Below are 18,405 nucleotides of genomic sequence, written 5' to 3'. Positions count from 1 at the left end.
ATTTTAAAGAACCTTATCAGCTATAATCACATGGACCCCAGCCTTGTCTAACTCAATGAAACTATGAGCCATGCCATGTAGGGCCACCAAAGACGGATGGGTCATGGTGGAGAGGTCTGACAGAATGTGGTCCACTGGAAAAGGGAATGGCAAACCACTTCAGTACTCTTGCCTTGAGAACCCCATGAACAATATGAAAAGGCAAAAAGATAGAACACTGAAAAATGAACTCCCCAGGTCGGTAGGTGCCCAGTATGCTACCAGACATCAGTGGAGACTCCAGAAAGAATGAAGAGATAGAGCCAAAGCAAAATCAACACCCAGTTGTGGATGTGACTGGTGATGGAAGTAAAGTCCTATGCTGTAAAGAGCAATATTGCATAGGAACCTGGAATGTTAGGTCCATGAATCAAGGCAAATTGGAAGTGGTCAAACAGGAAATGGCAAGAGTGAACATTGACATTTTAGGAATCAGCAAACTAAAATGGACTGGAATGGGTGAATTTAACTCAGATGACCATTATAGCTACTACTGTAGGCAAGAATCCCTTAGAAGAAATGGAGTAGCCATCATAATCAACAAAAGAGTCTGAAATGCAGTACTTGGACGCAATCTCAAAAATGACAGAATGATCTCTGATTGTTTCCAAGGCAAACCATTCAATATCACAGTAATCCAAGTCTATGCCCCGAGCAGTAATACTGAAGAAGCTGAAGTTGAACGGTTCTATGAAGACCTACAAGACCTTCTAGAACTAATACCCAAAAAAGATGTCCTTTTCACTATAGGGAACTGAAATGCAAAAGTAGGAAGTCAAGAGATACCTGGAGTAACAGGCAGATTTGGCCTTGAAGTACAAAACAAAGCAGATCAGAGGCTAACAGAGTTTTGCCAAGAGAACACACTGGTCATAGCAAACACCTTCTTCCAACAAAACAAGAGAAGACTACACATGGACATCACCAGATGGTCAATACCAAAATCAGATTGATTATATTCTTTGCAGCCAAAGATGGAGAAACTCTATATAGTCAGCAAAAATAAGACTGGGAGCTGACTGTAGCTCAGATCATGAACTCCTCATTGCCAAATTCAAACTTAAATTGAAGAAAGTAGGAAAAACCACTAGACCATTCAGGTATGACCTAAATCTGTTAGGATTATACTGTGGAAGTGACAAATAGATTCAAGGGATTAGATCTGTTAGAGTGCCTGAAGAACTATGGACGGTTTGTGACATTGTATAGGAGGTAGTGATCAAGACCATCCCCAAGAAAATGAAATGCAAAAAGGCACAATAGTTGTCCAAGAATGCCATACAAATAGCTGAAAAAAAGTGAAAGGCAAAGGAGAAAAGGAAAGATATAACTATTTGAATGCAGAGTTCCAAAGAATAGCAAGGAGAGATAAGAAAGCCTTCCTCAGTGATCAGTGCAAAGAAATAGAGGAAAACAATAGAATGGGAAAGACTAGAGATCTCTTCAAGAAACTTAAGAGATATCAAGGGAACATTTCATGCAAAGATGAGCACAATAAAGGACAGAAATGGTATGTACCTAACAGAAGCAGAAGATATTAAGAAGAGGTGGCAAGAATACACAGAAGAACTATACAAAAAAGATCTTCATGACCCAAATAACGACGATGGTGTGATCACTCACCTAGAGCGAGACATCCTGGAATGCTAAGTCAAGTGGGCCTTAGGAAGCATCACTACAAACAAAGCTAGTGGAGGTGACGGAATTCCGGTTGAGCTATTTCAAATGCTAAAAGACGATGCTGTTAAAAGTGCTGCACTCAATTTTGGAAAACTCAGCAGTGGCCACAGGACTGGAAAAGATCAGTTTTCATTCCAATTCCAAAGAAAGGCAATGCCAAAGAATGTTCAAACTTGCACAATTGCACTCATCTCACAAGCTAGCAGAGTAATGCTCAAAATTCTCCAAGCCAGGCTTCAATAGTACATGAACTGTGAACTTCAGATGTTCAAGCTGGATTTAGAAAAGACAGAGGAACCAAAGATAAAATTGCTAACATCCACTGGATCATCAAAAAAGCAAGAGAATTCCAGAAAAACATCTATTTCTGCTTTATCGACTATGCCAAAGCCTTTGACTGTGTGGATCACAACAAACTGTGAAAAATTCTTTAAGAGATGGGAATACCAGACCCATCTGCTTCCTGAGAAATCTGTATGCAGATCAAGAAGCAACAGTTAGAATTGGACATAGAACAACAGACTGGTTCCAAATCAAGAAAGGAGTATATCAAGGCTATATATCGTCACCCTACTTAATAACTTATATGCAGAGTACAGCATGAGAAACCCTGAGCTGGATGAAGCACAAGCTGGAATCAAGATTGCCAGGAGAAATATCAGTAACCTCAGATATGCAGATGACACCACCCTTATGGCAGAAAGCGAAGAAGAACTAAAGAGCCTCTTGATGAAAGTGAAAGAGGAGAGTGAAAAAGTTGGCTTAAAACTCAACATTCAGAAAACTAAGATCATGGCATCTGGTCCCATCACTTCATGGCAAATAGATGGGGAAACAATGGAAACAGTGTCAGACTTTATTTTGGGGGGCTCCAAAATCACTGCAGATGGTGATTGCAGCCATGAAATTAAAAGATGCTTGCTCCTTGGAAGAAAAGCTATGACCACCCTAGACAGCATATTAAAAAGCAGAGACTTTGCCAACAAATATCTGTCTCATCAAAGCTATGGTTTTTCCAGTAGTCATGTATGGATGTGAGAGTTGGACTATAAAGAAAGCTGAGCACCAGAGAATTGATGCTTTTGAACTGTGGTGTTGGAGAATACTCTTGAGAGTCCCTTGGACTGCAAGGAGATCCAACCAGTCCATCCTAAAGGAGATCAGTCCTGGGGGTTCATTGGAAGGACTGATGCTGAAGCTGAAACTCCAGTACTTGGCCACCTCATGCGAAGAGTTGACTCATTGGAAAAGACCCTGATGCTGGGAGGGATTGGGGGTGGAAAGGGGATGATAGAGGATGAGATGGCTGGATGGCATCACCGACTCAGTGGACATGAATTTGAGTAAACTCCGGGAGTTGGTGATGGACAGGGAGGCTTGGTGTGCTGCGTGCGATTCATGGGGTCGCAAAGAATCGGACACGACTGAGCGACTGAACTGAACTGAACTGAATGACTAATAATGTTGAGCATATTTATATGTGCTTATTGGCCATTTGTATACTTCTTTGGAGAACTGTCTATTCAAATCCTTTGCCCATTTTTAAATTGGGTTTGCTTTCTACTATTGAGTTGTACTTTTAAAATATGTCCTAAATACAAATCTTTTCAGATACATGATTTGCAAAATTTTTCTCCAATTCTATGGGTTGTCTTTTCAGTTTCTTAATGGTATCCTTTGAAGTATAGGTTTTGTATTTTGATCCATTTCACCTAGTCTTTTTTCTTGTTACTTGTAATTTTGCTGTAATTAAAATTGAAATAAAAATTTCAGTTGAAAATAAAAATAGTTTAACTTGTCCAATCCAGATCCTTTTATATATTTTTCTTACCTAATTACCCTGCCTAGAACTTTCAGTATGGTGCTGAATAGGAATGATGAGAATGGACTTCCTTGTCTTATCCTTGATGACAACATTCAGTCTTTTCCTATTAAGCATTATGCTAGCTGTGAGGTTTTCATAAATTCTTCTATCAAGTTCAGAAAGTTTCTGTCTATTCCTAGCTTATGGAGTGTTTTTATGATGTAAGAGTGTTGGATTTTTATCAAATGCTTTTGTTTTGTCTATGAAGGTGATCATTTGGTTTTTGCTTTTCATTTTATTGATTTTGTACTTTTAATCAAACTTACATTTCTGTTTTAAGTCCCCCTTTATCATATTACGTAGTTTAGGGATGGGGTTGTTTGTTTTTTTCCTTCAGCTGAGCCATACTGCTTGTAGGATGTTCGTTCCCTGACCAGGGATTGAACCTATGCCCTTGGCAGTGAAAATGCAGAGTCCTAGCACACCGGACCATCAAAGAGTTCCCTATGTCTTTATTATATTGCTAGATTTGTTTGTGCATATTTTATTCAGTATTTTTGTACCTATATACATAAGAGATGCTGGTCTATAGTTATCTTGTGAAGTTTTGTCTCATTTTAGTATCAGAGGAATACTTACTGTTTAGACTGAGGAAGTGTTCCCTCCTCTGCCTTTTCTTTTTTTCTTTAACTGTTTGTGAAAGATTGGCATTAATTCTCCATTAATGTTTGGTAGAATTACCAGAAAAGCCGTCTTGACCACACTTTTCTTTGTGGGAAGTTTTAAAGTTACTATTCAATCTAATTACTTGTTATGTGTGCTAAGTTGCTCCAGTCATGTCCAATTCTGTGCAATCCGGTGGACTGTACCCCACCAGGCTCCTCTGTCCATAGGATTCTCCAGGAGAGAATACTAGAATGGGTTGCCATGCCCTCCTCCAGGGGATCTTCCCAGCCCAGGGATCAAATTTGTGTCTCTTATATCTGCATTGGCAGGTTGGTTCTTTACCACTAGCATCACCTAGAAAGCCTTTTACTTGTTACATGTGTGTGGTATTACTTGCTCAGTCATGTTTGACTCTTTGCGACCCCTTGGACAGTAGCCCACCAAGCTCCTCTGTCCATGGAATTCTCTAGGCAAGAATACTGGGGCATTTGGGGAGGGGTTGCCATTTCCTTCTCCCCAGGGGATCTTCCCAACCCAGAGATAGAACCCAGGTCTCCTGCGTTGAAGGCAGATTCTTTACTGTCTGAGCCACCAGGGCATTATTTGTTATAGTGCTATTGAAATTCCCTCTTTCTTGTTGAGTCAGTTTAGGTAATTGTAGTTCAAGGAATTTGTCCATTCTTCTAGGTTGTCTAAATTGTTGTGATACTGTTTTCCATAGTATTCCTTAAAACCCTGTTAATTTTTGTAAGTTTAGTAGTAATGTCTCCTCTTTCATTCCTAATTTTAGTAATTCTGAGTCTTCTCTTTTCCTTGGTCACTCTGGGTTTGTCAGTTTTTTTCATCTTTTCATCGAACCAGAGTTTTATTTTATTGATTTTTCTCTATTGTTTTCATTTTTTCTATTTCCTCTCTACTCTATTGTTTCCTTTATCCTGCTTGCTTTGGGTTTAGTATTATCTTCTATTTCTAGTTTTTTAAAGTTAGAAGGTTAGGTTATTGATTTGACATCTCCTTTTCTAATACAGGACTTCCCTGGTGGTTCAGATGGTAAAGTATCCGCCTGCAATGCGGAAGACCTGGGTTGGGAAGATCTCCTGGAGAAGGGAACGGCTTCCCACTCCAATACTCTTGCCTGGAGAATTCCATGGATAGAGGAGCCTGGCGGGCTACAGTCCATGGGGTTGCAAAGAGTTAGACAGGACAGAGTGACTTTCACTTTTCTAATATAGCATTTGGATCACAAATTTCCCTCTTTGCACTGCTTTATGCTGCATCCCATAAGTTTTGGTATGTTCATTCAACTCAAAATTATTTTTGAATTTTTTCTTGTCTACGGCCATACCACCCTGAACGCGCCCGATCTCGTCTGAATTTTTTCTTGTGATTTCTTTTTTGACGCATTGGTTATTTCAGAATGTGTCTTTAAATTTCCACATATCTTTTTTAATTTCCCAAATGTCCTTCTGTTATCAGTTTATAATTCCATTGTGACTGAATAGCATACTTTGTATGTTTTCAATTCTTTTAAATTTATTAAGGCTTGTTTTATGGCCTAACATATGGTGTATTACGGAAATGAGAAGTATGGGCATTCTGCTGTTACAGGGTAGAATAATCTGTAGATGTCTTCTGAAGTCTAGTTGGTTTATAGTCTTGTTCAAGCATTCTGTTTATTTTTCCCATAGGTGAGACCTGGAACCCTTTCAAATTACAGTACCAGCTGAGAAATGTGAGAGAGAGAATTGCAAAGAACCTAGTAGAGAAGGGTATTCTAACCACTGAGAAGCAGAATTTCCTCCTATTTGACATGACTACTCACCCAGTGACCAATACAACAGAGAAGCAACGACTAGTGAAAAAACTTCAAGATAGTGTCCTAGAGCGGTGGGTCAATGACCCTCAGCGTATGGACAAGCGAACACTGGCACTGCTGGTGCTGGCCCACTCCTCCGATGTGCTAGAGAATGTCTTCTCCTCTCTGACAGATGACAAGTACGATATGGCAATGAATCGAGCCAAGGACCTAGTAGAACTGGACCCTGAGGTAGAGGGGACAAAGCACAGTGCCACAGAGATGATCTGGGCTGTGCTGGCAGCCTTCAATAAATCGTAAAGCCAGCTGTTGGGTTTCTCCTTTTCCATTGCTGGCCAGTGACTGTCAGAGACACCATCACCAAGTTTTGTGTGATGAGATGTTTTCCATCATTTTTTTTTCCTCTTGAATCAAATTTGTTATTTGGGGAGAGCAATTCAGGGCTTCTCTGTAGACCTTGTCTCTTATAAGCAGGCTTTATATCTCCTTATACTTCCACTCCAGAGGTGAATAAATTGGGTGAACCAGCACTCACTCAGTAAACATTTTCTCTTATTTCTTGGTTCACTTCCATCCAGTGTGCTTTTGGATTATCAGGAATATTTCAGTGAGATTTGGATTTCTCTAGCCATAGAATGTGAATGAGATGTAGAGCAAACCATGTATCTCATTTTTTAAAGTTTGTTTTCTGTCTTAAATATATGTTTTCAGCCTATCTCCCAGGCTCTACTAAGTAATGTAGCTTATTGAAGTAACCATCTCTTTGAATAAGGGGAAATAAAACTGATTTTTGGAGCAGATGGTCTCTGAGATATAAATGTATGTTCCACTAGTGATTTTCTCATCTTTCCTTTTCTAAATTAATGAGAATATTCCAAATGTGATTACCTGGTTCTCACAGTCCTAGAACCATAAATATATTCTCTACTCTCTCTCTCAGCATTGTCCTACTCCATCATTCATTACAGCAGAAATCTAAATTTTAAAAAAAATGTATCTCTCAACCACCTCTTTTATTCAGTCACCAATACAATTTGCAAAGAAGGAAAGTGGCACCAGAATTTCCACTCTTTAGCACATGACTATCTGGATTCCTCCAGGCTACTTTAAATGTCTCTACTCTGATTGAATTTAGGGAGTTGTAGATTTCAATTGCTGAATAGCGCCATCTTGAGTTCAGACAATATATCTAAACTCTAGACCTTGTTCCCTGTTTTGGCGTCCTACATGAATTGACGTGTGTGCATGCTCAGTCACTTCAGACGTGTCCAATTGTTTGTGACCCTATAGACTGTAGCCTGCCAGGTTCCTCTGTCCATGGGATTCTCCAGGCAAGAATACTGGAGTGGGTTGCCATGCCCTCCTCCGGGGGATCTTCCCGACCCAGGAATGGAACCCACGTCTCTTAGTCTCCTGCATTGGCAGGCGGGTTCTTTACCTACTTTGTGTATATTTAAAGGTCTTGGGTGTAGTTTTATCTATATTTAATCCACAGATGACCTCCTAGTCATTAGTCTTGTCTCAACACAATCCTTTGTCTAACTCATTCTCTAAAACATTTTTTAAGTCAGTAGTAAATGCAAAGAGAAGCTTATTGAGAAAAATCATATTCAGAAGGGCAATTTGATGTTAAAAGCATCCTATATAAAGTCCAACATTTGGGAATATAAAGAGGACAGGCACCCAACTGTGCTAATGTCAAGCATTTGTTAATGCTGATACTTCAAGGATCTTGCCTCTTGACCACTACAGAGAAACAGTCTATCAAAGGGCTAATAAAGATGACCCAGACCTGATATCAAATTTTCCTGATCAGAAGTAATTAAATGAATGATTGTAACTTTCCCTCCTCTAAACCTCTCTAGCCCCACAAAATTCCCCAACTCACTTAACTTTTTTTCACTTTAGGTTATCACTTAGGTGACTAAAGATAAAAAGTTTAAATGAAACAAATTCCTAAAAAATGTGAAGCTGAGTAGAGCTTCAGTCTGGCTCCCTAAAACTATAAAACCCAGTCCATGGTGTCTCTACCTGACTTAGTTTTTCTTTCCATTTGAACAGTTTGGCATGAATTTAAACCAGGTTTTCCTGTGGAGAGTTTCAGCTTATTGAGAGAGTGGAAATTGAGTTCTTTCTGGCAACTCTTGGTCAGTGTTTATTTTTATATTGTATCTCATTAAGATGAGGATGTCTTCAGTTTGAATCTGCATAATGTTCACTGCAAAACACCATTTCATGCATATGGCCTTTGCATTCTTGTATAATAAAGATCAATTATTGGCTCCCTGGTGTCTCTGTGCAGTTTTACAACTAAAGTTATTTTAACTGGAAATAACTTTCATACAAGGCCAGTAACATTCCCTGCTTACACTAGGATACCAGCCTGTTTCATTCTGTGTGGAAAACTGTGTATGCATGCTCAGTTGCTAGGTCATGTCTGACTCTTTGTGAGCCCATGGACTGTAGCCCACAGGCTCCTCTGTTCATGGAATTTCCCAGGCAAGAATACTAAAGTGGGTTCCCATTTCTTCCTCCAGGGTATCTTCCTGATCCAGGGATTGAAACTGTGTCTCCTGCTTTGGCAGGCAGATTCTTTACCACTGAGCCACCTGGACTCACTTGTGGAAAATTAGGAATACACAAATATTAGTTATATATAAAATATACATATACACACATACTGGAGGGCAGGGCACATTAAATCTAACCCAAACACCAGCTAATGTAAAGTCTGAAGAATAGTGTCTCCATTTCAAGCAAAATAAGTTACCCAATTACATCATTATTACCAGGAAGAAAATGAGTATATTCTAGATTATAATAACTACTTGCAAGTGACACCTGAACTTACTGAAGAGCTGAAGGTCTTAAGTTCCAAGTGTAGGTAACAAACCTAACTATAACAGAGTTAATAACATGTGAAAAGAAGGATAATTGACCTTGTAATTGGCTTATTGTTCTTCTGTCTTTTGTAATGTCTACAGCATAAGGGGGCTTCCCAGGTGGCCCCAGTGGTAAAGAACCCACCTGCCAATGCAGGAGACATAAGAGACTTGGGTTTGATCCCTAAGTCGGGAAGATCTCCTGGAGGAGGGCATGGCAATCTAATCCAGTATTCTTGCCTGGAGAGTCCTATGGACAGAGGACTCTGGCGGGCTGCGGTCCATAGGATCACAAAGAATCGACATGACTGAAGCAACTTGGCACACGGGGGCACACAGCATAAGGGACAACATGAAATGTATTTACTAGGATTGTTTACTTCCTTGCTATTTTTATTTCAGAGAAAGGATATAAACAAAGTATAACAATGTTTATCAAAATATGGTGCATCAAAGTAACTTTTGTGGGTGTAAGTACTTTGCCAAAATACCGGTTCCTAGTAAATCAGTCACTCGGGTTGAAGGCTTAGGAAGCTGCATTTTAAACATAGTCTCTAAAAACTTAGATGTTAAAGTTTGAGAACACTTTAATTTATTTGGTTGTGCTGGGTCTTCATTGTGGCACATAGACTTCACTAGCTGTAGTGCACAGGTGTTACATAGGACACAATCTCAGCTCCCAACAGCTCACATTTAAGTGGGCAAATGAGGTACTCTGTGAAAAATGCTCAAATACAAGTATAAACTTAATTTCTGGAAGCACAATGGAGTAGCATTCTTCCTGGGAACATTAGGAAAAACTTACAGGAGTTATACTTATTTACTCTAGTGGCTTTCATGTATTGAGTACTTTTACTATGTTAACCACTTCATATATTTTCTCATTTATTCCTCAGAACTCTAAAAATAGAAGGTTATCTTTAAAGAAAATTCAGAGGTAGTGAAGTTTGCCTAAGGACACCATGCAGAGGTGGAGTTCAAACACATGCTTTTAACCACTGCTCTCTCCTTCCTCCATTTAAACTCAGTCTTGAAGAATCTTCTCAGGTTGAGAAGGAAGAGCTGAGGCTATTCTGGGCTAGGAAAACAAAATATAAAAAACACAAAATGTACAAAATAGGGCTTCCCTGGTGGCTCAGTGGTAAAGATCCACCTGCCAATGTAGGAGACATGGGTTCAATCCTGGTCCAGAAGATCCCACATGCCAAGGAGAAACTAAGCCCATGGGCCACAACTATGAGCCTGTGCTCTAGAACCTGGGAACTGCAACTATGGAAGCCCACACACCCTAGAACCCATGCTCTGCAACAAGAGAAGCCACTGCAGCGAGAAGCCCATGCATTGCAACTAGAGAAAAACCTGCTGCAAAGACCCTGCACAGCCAAAAATAAAGGAACTTCTTAAAAAATGTACAAAATTTGTTACATGCTAGAATTTCATGAATTGTGTGCTTTTCACATATATTTCCAAAAGAGATCATTCTAAAAGATTATATTCAAATTGTAGACTAAAGAAGGGTTTTTGAAACTAGCAAAATATTTTTGTTTACCTTCATTTATTCCTTCTCTGATGATTTCTTATGTAAAAACTTATGACACATCATTCTTCTCCCTTAATAACTGAACATTTCTTACAGGTCAAGTGTGCTGGACATAAATTCCCCAGTTTTTGTCTGAGAAAGTCTTTATCCTTCACTTTGGAAGGATAATTTTACTGGTTATAGAATTCTAGATTGATGGATGGTTTTATTTTTTGTTTTACAACACTTCAAATATTTCACTCTACTCTTCTTGCATGAGTGTTTTCTGATATCAAATTTTAACAAAACTATGAAGAATTTTAACTGAAAGATTTTAAAAAATTTGTTCCTCCCATTTTCCATACAGCTAAAATACATATCATATATATTCATATAATTTCTAAAAATGTTTTACTCCCTAAAGAATAAAAATATTAATTTTTAAATAATCATTGCTTTAATGATGAAATAGGTAGAATGGATTTTTTTATATTTTTCTATTACCTATTACATGCACACATGAATCTTTGTTTTGTATTCCCAGTTCTTCTCAAGGCCTTGGTCTGTCTTCCTTTTCTCCTCAGTGAGTTCCAGGTGTGTATATAATTTGGAAAGAGACATGACTTCTTACTGATGTGAGAAACGGAGCCATCCCTCCCAGAAAGCAATAAAATTCTCACAGAATCCAACTCAGAAAACCAAGGGTCACTTCCTGGTAGAAATCTTTTTCTAGCAGCCCAATTCATTGCCATTAGTTTTTCTTTACGTTTCAGATTGTAAAAAAGTAGATTCCACTAGGGTGGAAGGTGGGAAGCAAGTACTCCATAAGAACTCTTCAAATAGACATGCTTTTGTGTAGATTTTTTCCCTTGAATTTCAATAATCTGCCCACCACTTTGTTTTTCTCAACCTATTGTGAGCCTCCCCAAGTATAAAAGAATATTTTATCTAAACTGAATTTAGAAACTCAGCTAGGAATCAAGAGGCTTCTCCCCCCTTCAGAAGGGCTTCTTGACCAAATCCCCATACATCTGCCACATAAGCAAGCCTAGTAGATGTATATATCATTCTCCTGATTTGATGGGGGGAAATTCAAAGCCAAAGTTTTTCTCACATTTCAGAGATGTTGAGATCCCACTTCCAATCGAAAGATGAGTACTTCTCTGGACATTTAAAGCCATGATATTAATACCTCAAAATACTTATGGGTTAGCCTTAATAATATTTTTTTCCATTTATTTTTATTAATTGGGGGCTAATTACTTTATAATATCGTATTGGTTTTTGCCACACATTGACATGAATCAGCCATGGATTTACATGTGTTCCCCATCCCAATCCCCCCTCCCACCTCCCTCCCCATCCCATCCCTCTGGGTCTTCCCAGTGCACCAGCCCTGAGCACTTATCTCATGCATCCTTTTTTAAAAAGTTCCCCTCCCAGCTGTGTCACTCCAGGTTTTTTTAACTCCTAGGTGAGGCTAGAAACTTTAGTTATCTAAACTCTTAGATAACTTAAATTGATTGGTATTTCTTAAATTTGATTGAATTTCTTTCCCTTTGAGAGCAGGGAGGAAGAGATGTTTATGATCAAAGAGGGGAAGACTAGAGAAGGTAACAATAATTGATCATATTCTAAACATTATGAATATTTAAAAGCCTGAACAAATACTTTTCATTTTAACATCATCCTGTGTTAAAAAACAGATGACAGTTCAGCCTTTTGCTTATAGACTCCATCTTACTCTTCACATTAGATACCTTTTTAAATGTTTTATGAAATTAACAAGAGAAAAGTACATAAATCAAGATAAAAAAAATATACAACTCAATAATCAATAGTGAGCATTCCCATGTAACCAGCACCCCAGTCAAGAAACAATATCATCTCCCAAAAAGCCCCCTTCGTACCCTCTCCCAGTCACTATATCCCTCTCTAAAGGTAACCAAAATCCTTGTAATACAATAGACTGCTTTTGCTTTTGAACATTATATAAATGAAATCATACAGTATGTATTTTTTGTGACTGTTATCCATTTTACTTTGAACATTTTGGGTTGTTCTGTGCTGTGCTGTGCTTAGTCACTCAGTCATGTCTGACCTTTGTGACCCCATGGACTGTAGCCCACCAGGCTCCCCTGTCCATGGGGATTCTCCAGGCAAAAATACTGGAATGGGTTGCCATGCCCTCCTCCAGGGGATCTGGAGTGATTATAAATAGAGCTGCTATGAACACATGTTTTGGTGAATATGAGGATTCATTTCGGCTGGATATATCACCTAGGAGTGGAATTGCTGGGCCATAGGGCTTTAATTACATTTAGCTTTAGTACATAGTGCTAAAGTATGGTTGTACTAATTTATGCTCCCACCAGCCATACTACAGAGCTCTTAAATTGTCAAGTCATAAATTTGGGGCACATGATTGGGTTGAACATAAATTTGAATAAATGAAAAGTGAGGTCGCTCAGTCGTGGCCAACTCTTTGCGACCCCCGCATAGGCTGTAGCCTACCAGGCTCCTCTGTTCATGGGATTTTCCAGGCAAACGTACTGGAGTGGGTTGCCATTTCCTTCTGCAGGGTATCTTCCCCACCCAGGGATTGAACCCAGGTCTCCTGCATTGAATAAATGAAGGCCACTGTTAATTCCTGTGACAATGTTTTAATTAATAGAACCTGGACTTCTTTGTAGGCTTCAGAGGATCTCTATACCCTGAAAATATGTACAACATTTTTGCATGCATGCACTTGTGCATACATGCACTTTGGAGAGAGAGAAACACAGATTGTATCAGATTCTTAAAGATCAGATTTTCTATACTTTGGAAAACTGGTGGCACTGTACATGAAAGTTAAACATAATCCAATCCTTCACACACACACTAAGAATGATTTATAGGAACCCAGCGATCAAGAAGCTATTTGTGGGGGGAAAAAAAAGAAGCTATTTGCCTGCAATTAGCAAACTGTCCTACTTTATGGTGTGTTGACATAGACAGTCTGAATAGCCAGGTTTCCTATGGTTAACAGAGAAGGATTAGCACCCTTGACCACTTAATTTTCCTTTTATTTTTAGCAGGTTAAATTTTTACTAAAATAATTTCATAATGTTTTGATAACCACATATTTTGATAACTACACACCAGTTTTATTTATAAAATGTACATAACATACAATATGCACATTTAAAGTGAGTATTTTGATGGGTTTTTAGTATATTCACAGCATTGTGCTATCACAACAATTTTAAAACACATCATCACCCATACCCATTAGCAATTATTCCCTATTCCTGCCAGTCCTAGGTAAACACTAATGTACTTTCAGTCTCTACAGATTTGCCAATTCTAGACATTTCATATAAGTGGAAACACATAATATGTGTCTTCTGTGACTGCTGCTTTCACTTTGCATAATGTTTTTAAGGTTCATCCACGTTGTAGTATGTATTAGTTCTTCATTTATTTTCATTGCCAAATAATATTCCACTGTATAGAAATACCACATTTTAGGACTTTCCTGGTGCTCCAGTGGTTGAGACTCTGCTTGCACTGCAGGGGACATGGGTTCTACCCCTGGTTGGGTAAGTTCTGCATGCTGCACAGTGTGGCCAAAAAATAAACTTGTGTTCCCCTCACCACTGTGTCAATAAATAATAAAAGTGGATTTTTTTTTAAGAACCAACTTCTTTTAGAAAACAAGAAATATCACATCTTAGTTGATATCTTTAGAGAGTATAATGTGTCCAAAACAAAATCTTTATTTCTTCTCCTAAACCTCCTACTTTCGGACGTCCCCACATTAGTAAATGATGCGATCATGCACCTAGTTGCTCAGGCCAAAAGCTTTGAAGTTATCCTGTATTCTCATAACAGCAAATTCTGTTGGTTGTACCTTCAAAATTCCATGTCCAGCTATTTTCAACCTTCTCTGTAGTTACTACCTCCTAGTCTAAACCACTGCCATCTTTCCTCTGCAACTGTTATAAAAACCTAATTGGTATCCTGCTGCTGCTTCCGCTCCTGTTCCCCACAGAGCAGCCAGAGTGATCCATTTAATACTTGTATCAACTTGTGTTCCACCCCTGCTCAACACCATCTAACGGCTGCCCATCCAAAGCACCAAAATCCAAAGCACCAAAAGCAATCTGCTCCTTGCCTACATCTCCTCTTTTACTCTAGCTCTAGCTACCCTGACTGTCTTGCTTTTTCTCAGATACACTATAAATATATTCGTGCTTCGGAAGCTTTGCATCTGCTGTTCCCTCTGTGCCTGGACCAGTTCTCCCCGGGGTAGCTGCTTAGCTTATTCCCCACCTTATTCAGATCTCTGCTCAAACATTTCAGGGCAAAGGAGCAGGCAGGCCTGGGAAGAGTATCACTGTTAGGTTTCTTGGGCAGCCAACCCAAGAAAGGATTGAGCTTAGTTAATTCCCTAGTATTCTCAATCTGGTCCATTGGAGGGTGCTAATGGCATATGTATTAAACCCAGATAGATCTGTCGTTTCACTTTTTATAATGGCCATTCTCCATACAATCTTGCTTAAGCACTGACAAATTTTACAGTGTTATTCCAGTATATCTCATCTCTCATACTCTGAAAAGATTTAGATCTTCCCTTGAAAAATTCAGACATAAAAAAGACCGAAAGACTAGGAATAAACAAGTAATTCAGGTTCTCTTCTCTCCTCACTTCCCCCCTCCAATGTGCTCTTCTCTCTGTATTTGCTTCTCTGTAAATGGCACCATCCTTTACTCAGGAATTTGGAATTCATCCTTAGTTCTCTCCTCACCTTCACTTCCCACATTCAGTATCATTTGTCTCTTCAGCTCCTCTCCATTCACACGGCCCTGCCTTTGATCAGGCCTCTCAAGTCTGCTGGATTACCTGGTTGCCCGGATTACTGCAGCCCTACAGTCTTCCTCTCCACTTCAGTTCAATCTCCACAGTTACTTCTTTCCAAATCCCAAATCTAACAATAGCATTTCCCTGCTTAAATCAAACATTCCCTCTTTGCCTTCATGAAACCTCAACACTTCAGCATGACTTGCAAGTCTTTCGGGGACCCCAGCAACCAGAACAGCCTCATGTCTTGCTATTCCACGAGGGTTCCAAATCAGCCTTATTTGCAGTCTCTCCTTAGGTAGTTTTTTTGTTGTTGTTGTTTGCTTTTTTTTTTTAATATGGACTTCCAGACCCAAGTGCAAAGATGTTGATTGAATTGGAATGAAAGAGGGCTGAGGAAATCAGCCCGGTATTTTTATAAAAATAGTGGTAAAAAACCTGCCTGCCAATGAGACATGAGTTTGCTCCCTGGGTGGGGGAGATCCCCTGGAGGAGGGCATGGTAACCCACTCCAGTGTTCTTGCCTGGAGAATCCCAGGGACAGAGAAGCCTGGTGGGCTACAAAGAGTTGAAAAGAGTCGGATGCGGCTGAGCACAGCACAACTGGCTTTCGTCCCCTCCAACTTTAACTTTCTGTGCCTTCTCTCTTTTCACACTGTTCATGGGATTCTCTCTTGGTTCTCCTCCTTACCACTCTGATCATTTGTATCTGTGGCCCTTGCCAGCTTTTCCTCAGTTTCTGTTCTGGGGCCTCTTTTCTACTTTTTTTCAATGATTCCATCTAATCCCACAACTTCACTTATATTTTTGTGTATGCTAAGTCGCTTCAGTCGTGTCCAATTCTTTGTGACCCCATGGACTGTAGCCCACCAGGCTTCCTTGTCCATGGGATTCTCCAGGCTAGAATACTAAAGTGAGTTGCCATGCCGTCCTCCAGGGTATCTTCCCAACCCGGGGCTCAAACCTGCGTCTCTTACATCTCCTGCACTGGCAGGTCGGTTCTTTAGCACTAGGACCACCTGGGAAATCCATATTTATGTGAAGAAGTCCAAATTTTATTCATATTTGGCTTCTAAATATATCCCAAACTCCAGATCTATATGTCCTATAATGCTAAAATTTCAGGTATGGAGATCTCAGAGTTCACTTATCCTAAGACTTCATTGCCTGGATATCTCCACCAAACGGCTCACTGGCTTTGAAAAAGTCAGTGTTTTCAAAATTGAACACCTCATTTTCTATCTACTTCCAATTTCATTTCCAAATTGATTCCTTTCCTTGAATTTGTTTCTACAAATAGTCACCTTGAGGCACATCGCCTCCTCATTCCCTATATTCAGTTAGCTGCTAATCTAGTAGCTTCCATTGCCACAGACTTTCTCAATTAGAATCACTGTTGTCTATTCTAAACTACCTCGTTTGTAGATTAAATCCTAATTACTTCCCAACCAGAGTATTGCAGAGGACTCCTAGCTAGATTATCCCCCTCTAGTATCTGTTTGGAATTCTAAATGATTTTTTATTCATTACCACTAGATTAATCCTTAAGAATAATTCTGATCTGCCACTCTCTGGCCTAAAACCCTTAAACGTCTCTCCTAGATAACTAAATTATCCACTAGTTTCTTACCCTGACACTCAAAGTCCTCCATGTTCTGGACTCAGTTCTATTTTTTTAGCTTTCATGATGACCCCATCACCTAGAATACCCTTCCGTCACCTTTACCTGGCAAAATAATAGCTGATTTCAAATACACACCTCCATTATTAAGTCTTCTCTTTGGGGGGGGGGGGGGGCGGTGTGCTTAGTCACTCAGTCATGTCCAACTCTTGCAAGCCCATAGCTTGTATGTAACCTGCCAGGATCCTCTGTCCATGGGATTCTCCAGGCAAGAATACTGGAGTGGGTTGCCATTTGCTGAATATGAACCTTCCTTTGAACCCCTTTACCACTTTATTAACACTTTAATTTCAAGCTGACCAGATTTGCCTTGCTTATCTGTGTATTCTAAGATACTCAAATTTTTCCACTAGAAATGTACCTAATTATACAGAAAAATGAATAGATAGCCCTAGGGCTATCTGTCACAATGGTTCCCTGGAAAATTAAAATTTAATATCAATTTTTCAGTGTTATTAGCATTAGACTGCTTTAATATAAAAATGACGTTTTTTGACTAACACTCTAGGAAGATGGGGCTTCCCCGGTGGCTCAGAGGTTAAAGCAGCTGCCTGCAGTGCAGGAGACCTCGGTTCGATCCCTAGGTCAGGAAGATGCCCTGGAGAAGGAAATGGCAAACCATTCCACTATTCTTGCCTGGAGAATCCCATGGAAGAAGGAGCCTGGTGGGCTACAGTCCACGGGGTCGCAAGAGTCGGACACGACTGAGCAACTTCACTAGGAAGATGAGTCTGTTTTAATCTTGAGGATTTAGGGTACTCCTGGCATACTGTGAAAACCCTCTATGGCAAAGACTGCCTTACTACATATATATTCCTTGTAAAACTAAAACAGTACCACCTTCAAACACTCAATATATTCGCGAGTATTTACGCAGTGTTTACCATGTACCTAGACCTGTTTTGTTTCAAGGAGCTCAGTCTCCATGGGATGGCCCTAAACAAACAAAAAAACTGTACATTAAGAGTTAAACGCTGAAACGTAAGCCATCCATGTTCTGCTAGACCCTTCAGTCTCTCCATTCTATACCCTAAATGACACAGTGGAAGTGAGGAGGACCACTTTAAAGTCCACTCTGACCTCCAGATTATTTTCTGGAGATTGATAATTTTCTGCTAACACTGCCCGAAGCATAATCCTCTTCACCTGGAAATAAAAGGTTTCCATCCTTTTGCTCTCCAATTCGAAGATCAGAAAAGTCCCCTGGGGTCGACGAGTCAGGGCGGCAGAAAGTCTGACCCCCGCAAAAGGAGCAAAAATGCCAAAGCTACCAGCACCACCCCTTAACCTCCCCCACGTGCTTCCAATTGGTCCTTGTGAGTCACTCTCTTCCCAGATTGGCGTTCCAGCTTGCCCGTCGCCTCCATAGAACCCACATTTAGCCAGCAACTATTGGTAGATAGTTACGTCATTGCCCTATCCACCCCGCTCCCATTGGCTCCCATAGGAAGGGGCGGTCGCAACGTCATAGG

The 18,405-nt window shown here is 39.8% G+C and overlaps 1 protein-coding gene and 1 long non-coding RNA gene across 6 annotated transcripts in view; one reads left to right on the top strand and one right to left on the bottom strand.

Moving 5' to 3' along the window:
• The window catches only part of GOLPH3L (golgi phosphoprotein 3 like), a 41,240-nt gene extending 32,953 nt beyond the window's left edge, over positions 1-8,287 (top strand). For all 4 annotated transcript variants that reach the window (XM_070467301.1, XM_070467304.1, XM_070467303.1 and 1 more), the window contains one exon: positions 5,878-8,287. In XM_070467301.1, the coding sequence (XP_070323402.1) occupies positions 5,878-6,305 (428 nt within the window). In that variant the 3' untranslated portion in view covers positions 6,306-8,287. The remainder of the gene's footprint in view (positions 1-5,877) is intronic.
• LOC139035126 (uncharacterized) overlaps positions 1-18,405 on the bottom strand; it is a 41,817-nt gene that overhangs the window by 23,064 nt on the left and 348 nt on the right. Inside the window, exon 1 of one of the 2 annotated variants that reach the window (XR_011487640.1) lies at positions 18,080-18,328. The exons of the other annotated variant lie outside the window; for it this stretch is intronic. This is a non-coding gene — a long non-coding RNA (uncharacterized lncRNA). Of the gene's footprint in view, positions 1-18,079; positions 18,329-18,405 lie in introns of those variants that run through there. 2 annotated transcript variants of the gene reach the window in all.

The sequence above is a fragment of the Odocoileus virginianus genome, chromosome 5 (assembly GCF_023699985.2).
Source record: "Odocoileus virginianus isolate 20LAN1187 ecotype Illinois chromosome 5, Ovbor_1.2, whole genome shotgun sequence".
In the NCBI taxonomy this organism is placed as follows: domain Eukaryota; kingdom Metazoa; phylum Chordata; class Mammalia; order Artiodactyla; family Cervidae; genus Odocoileus; species Odocoileus virginianus.
This window is presented reverse-complemented; position numbering and strand designations above follow the sequence as displayed.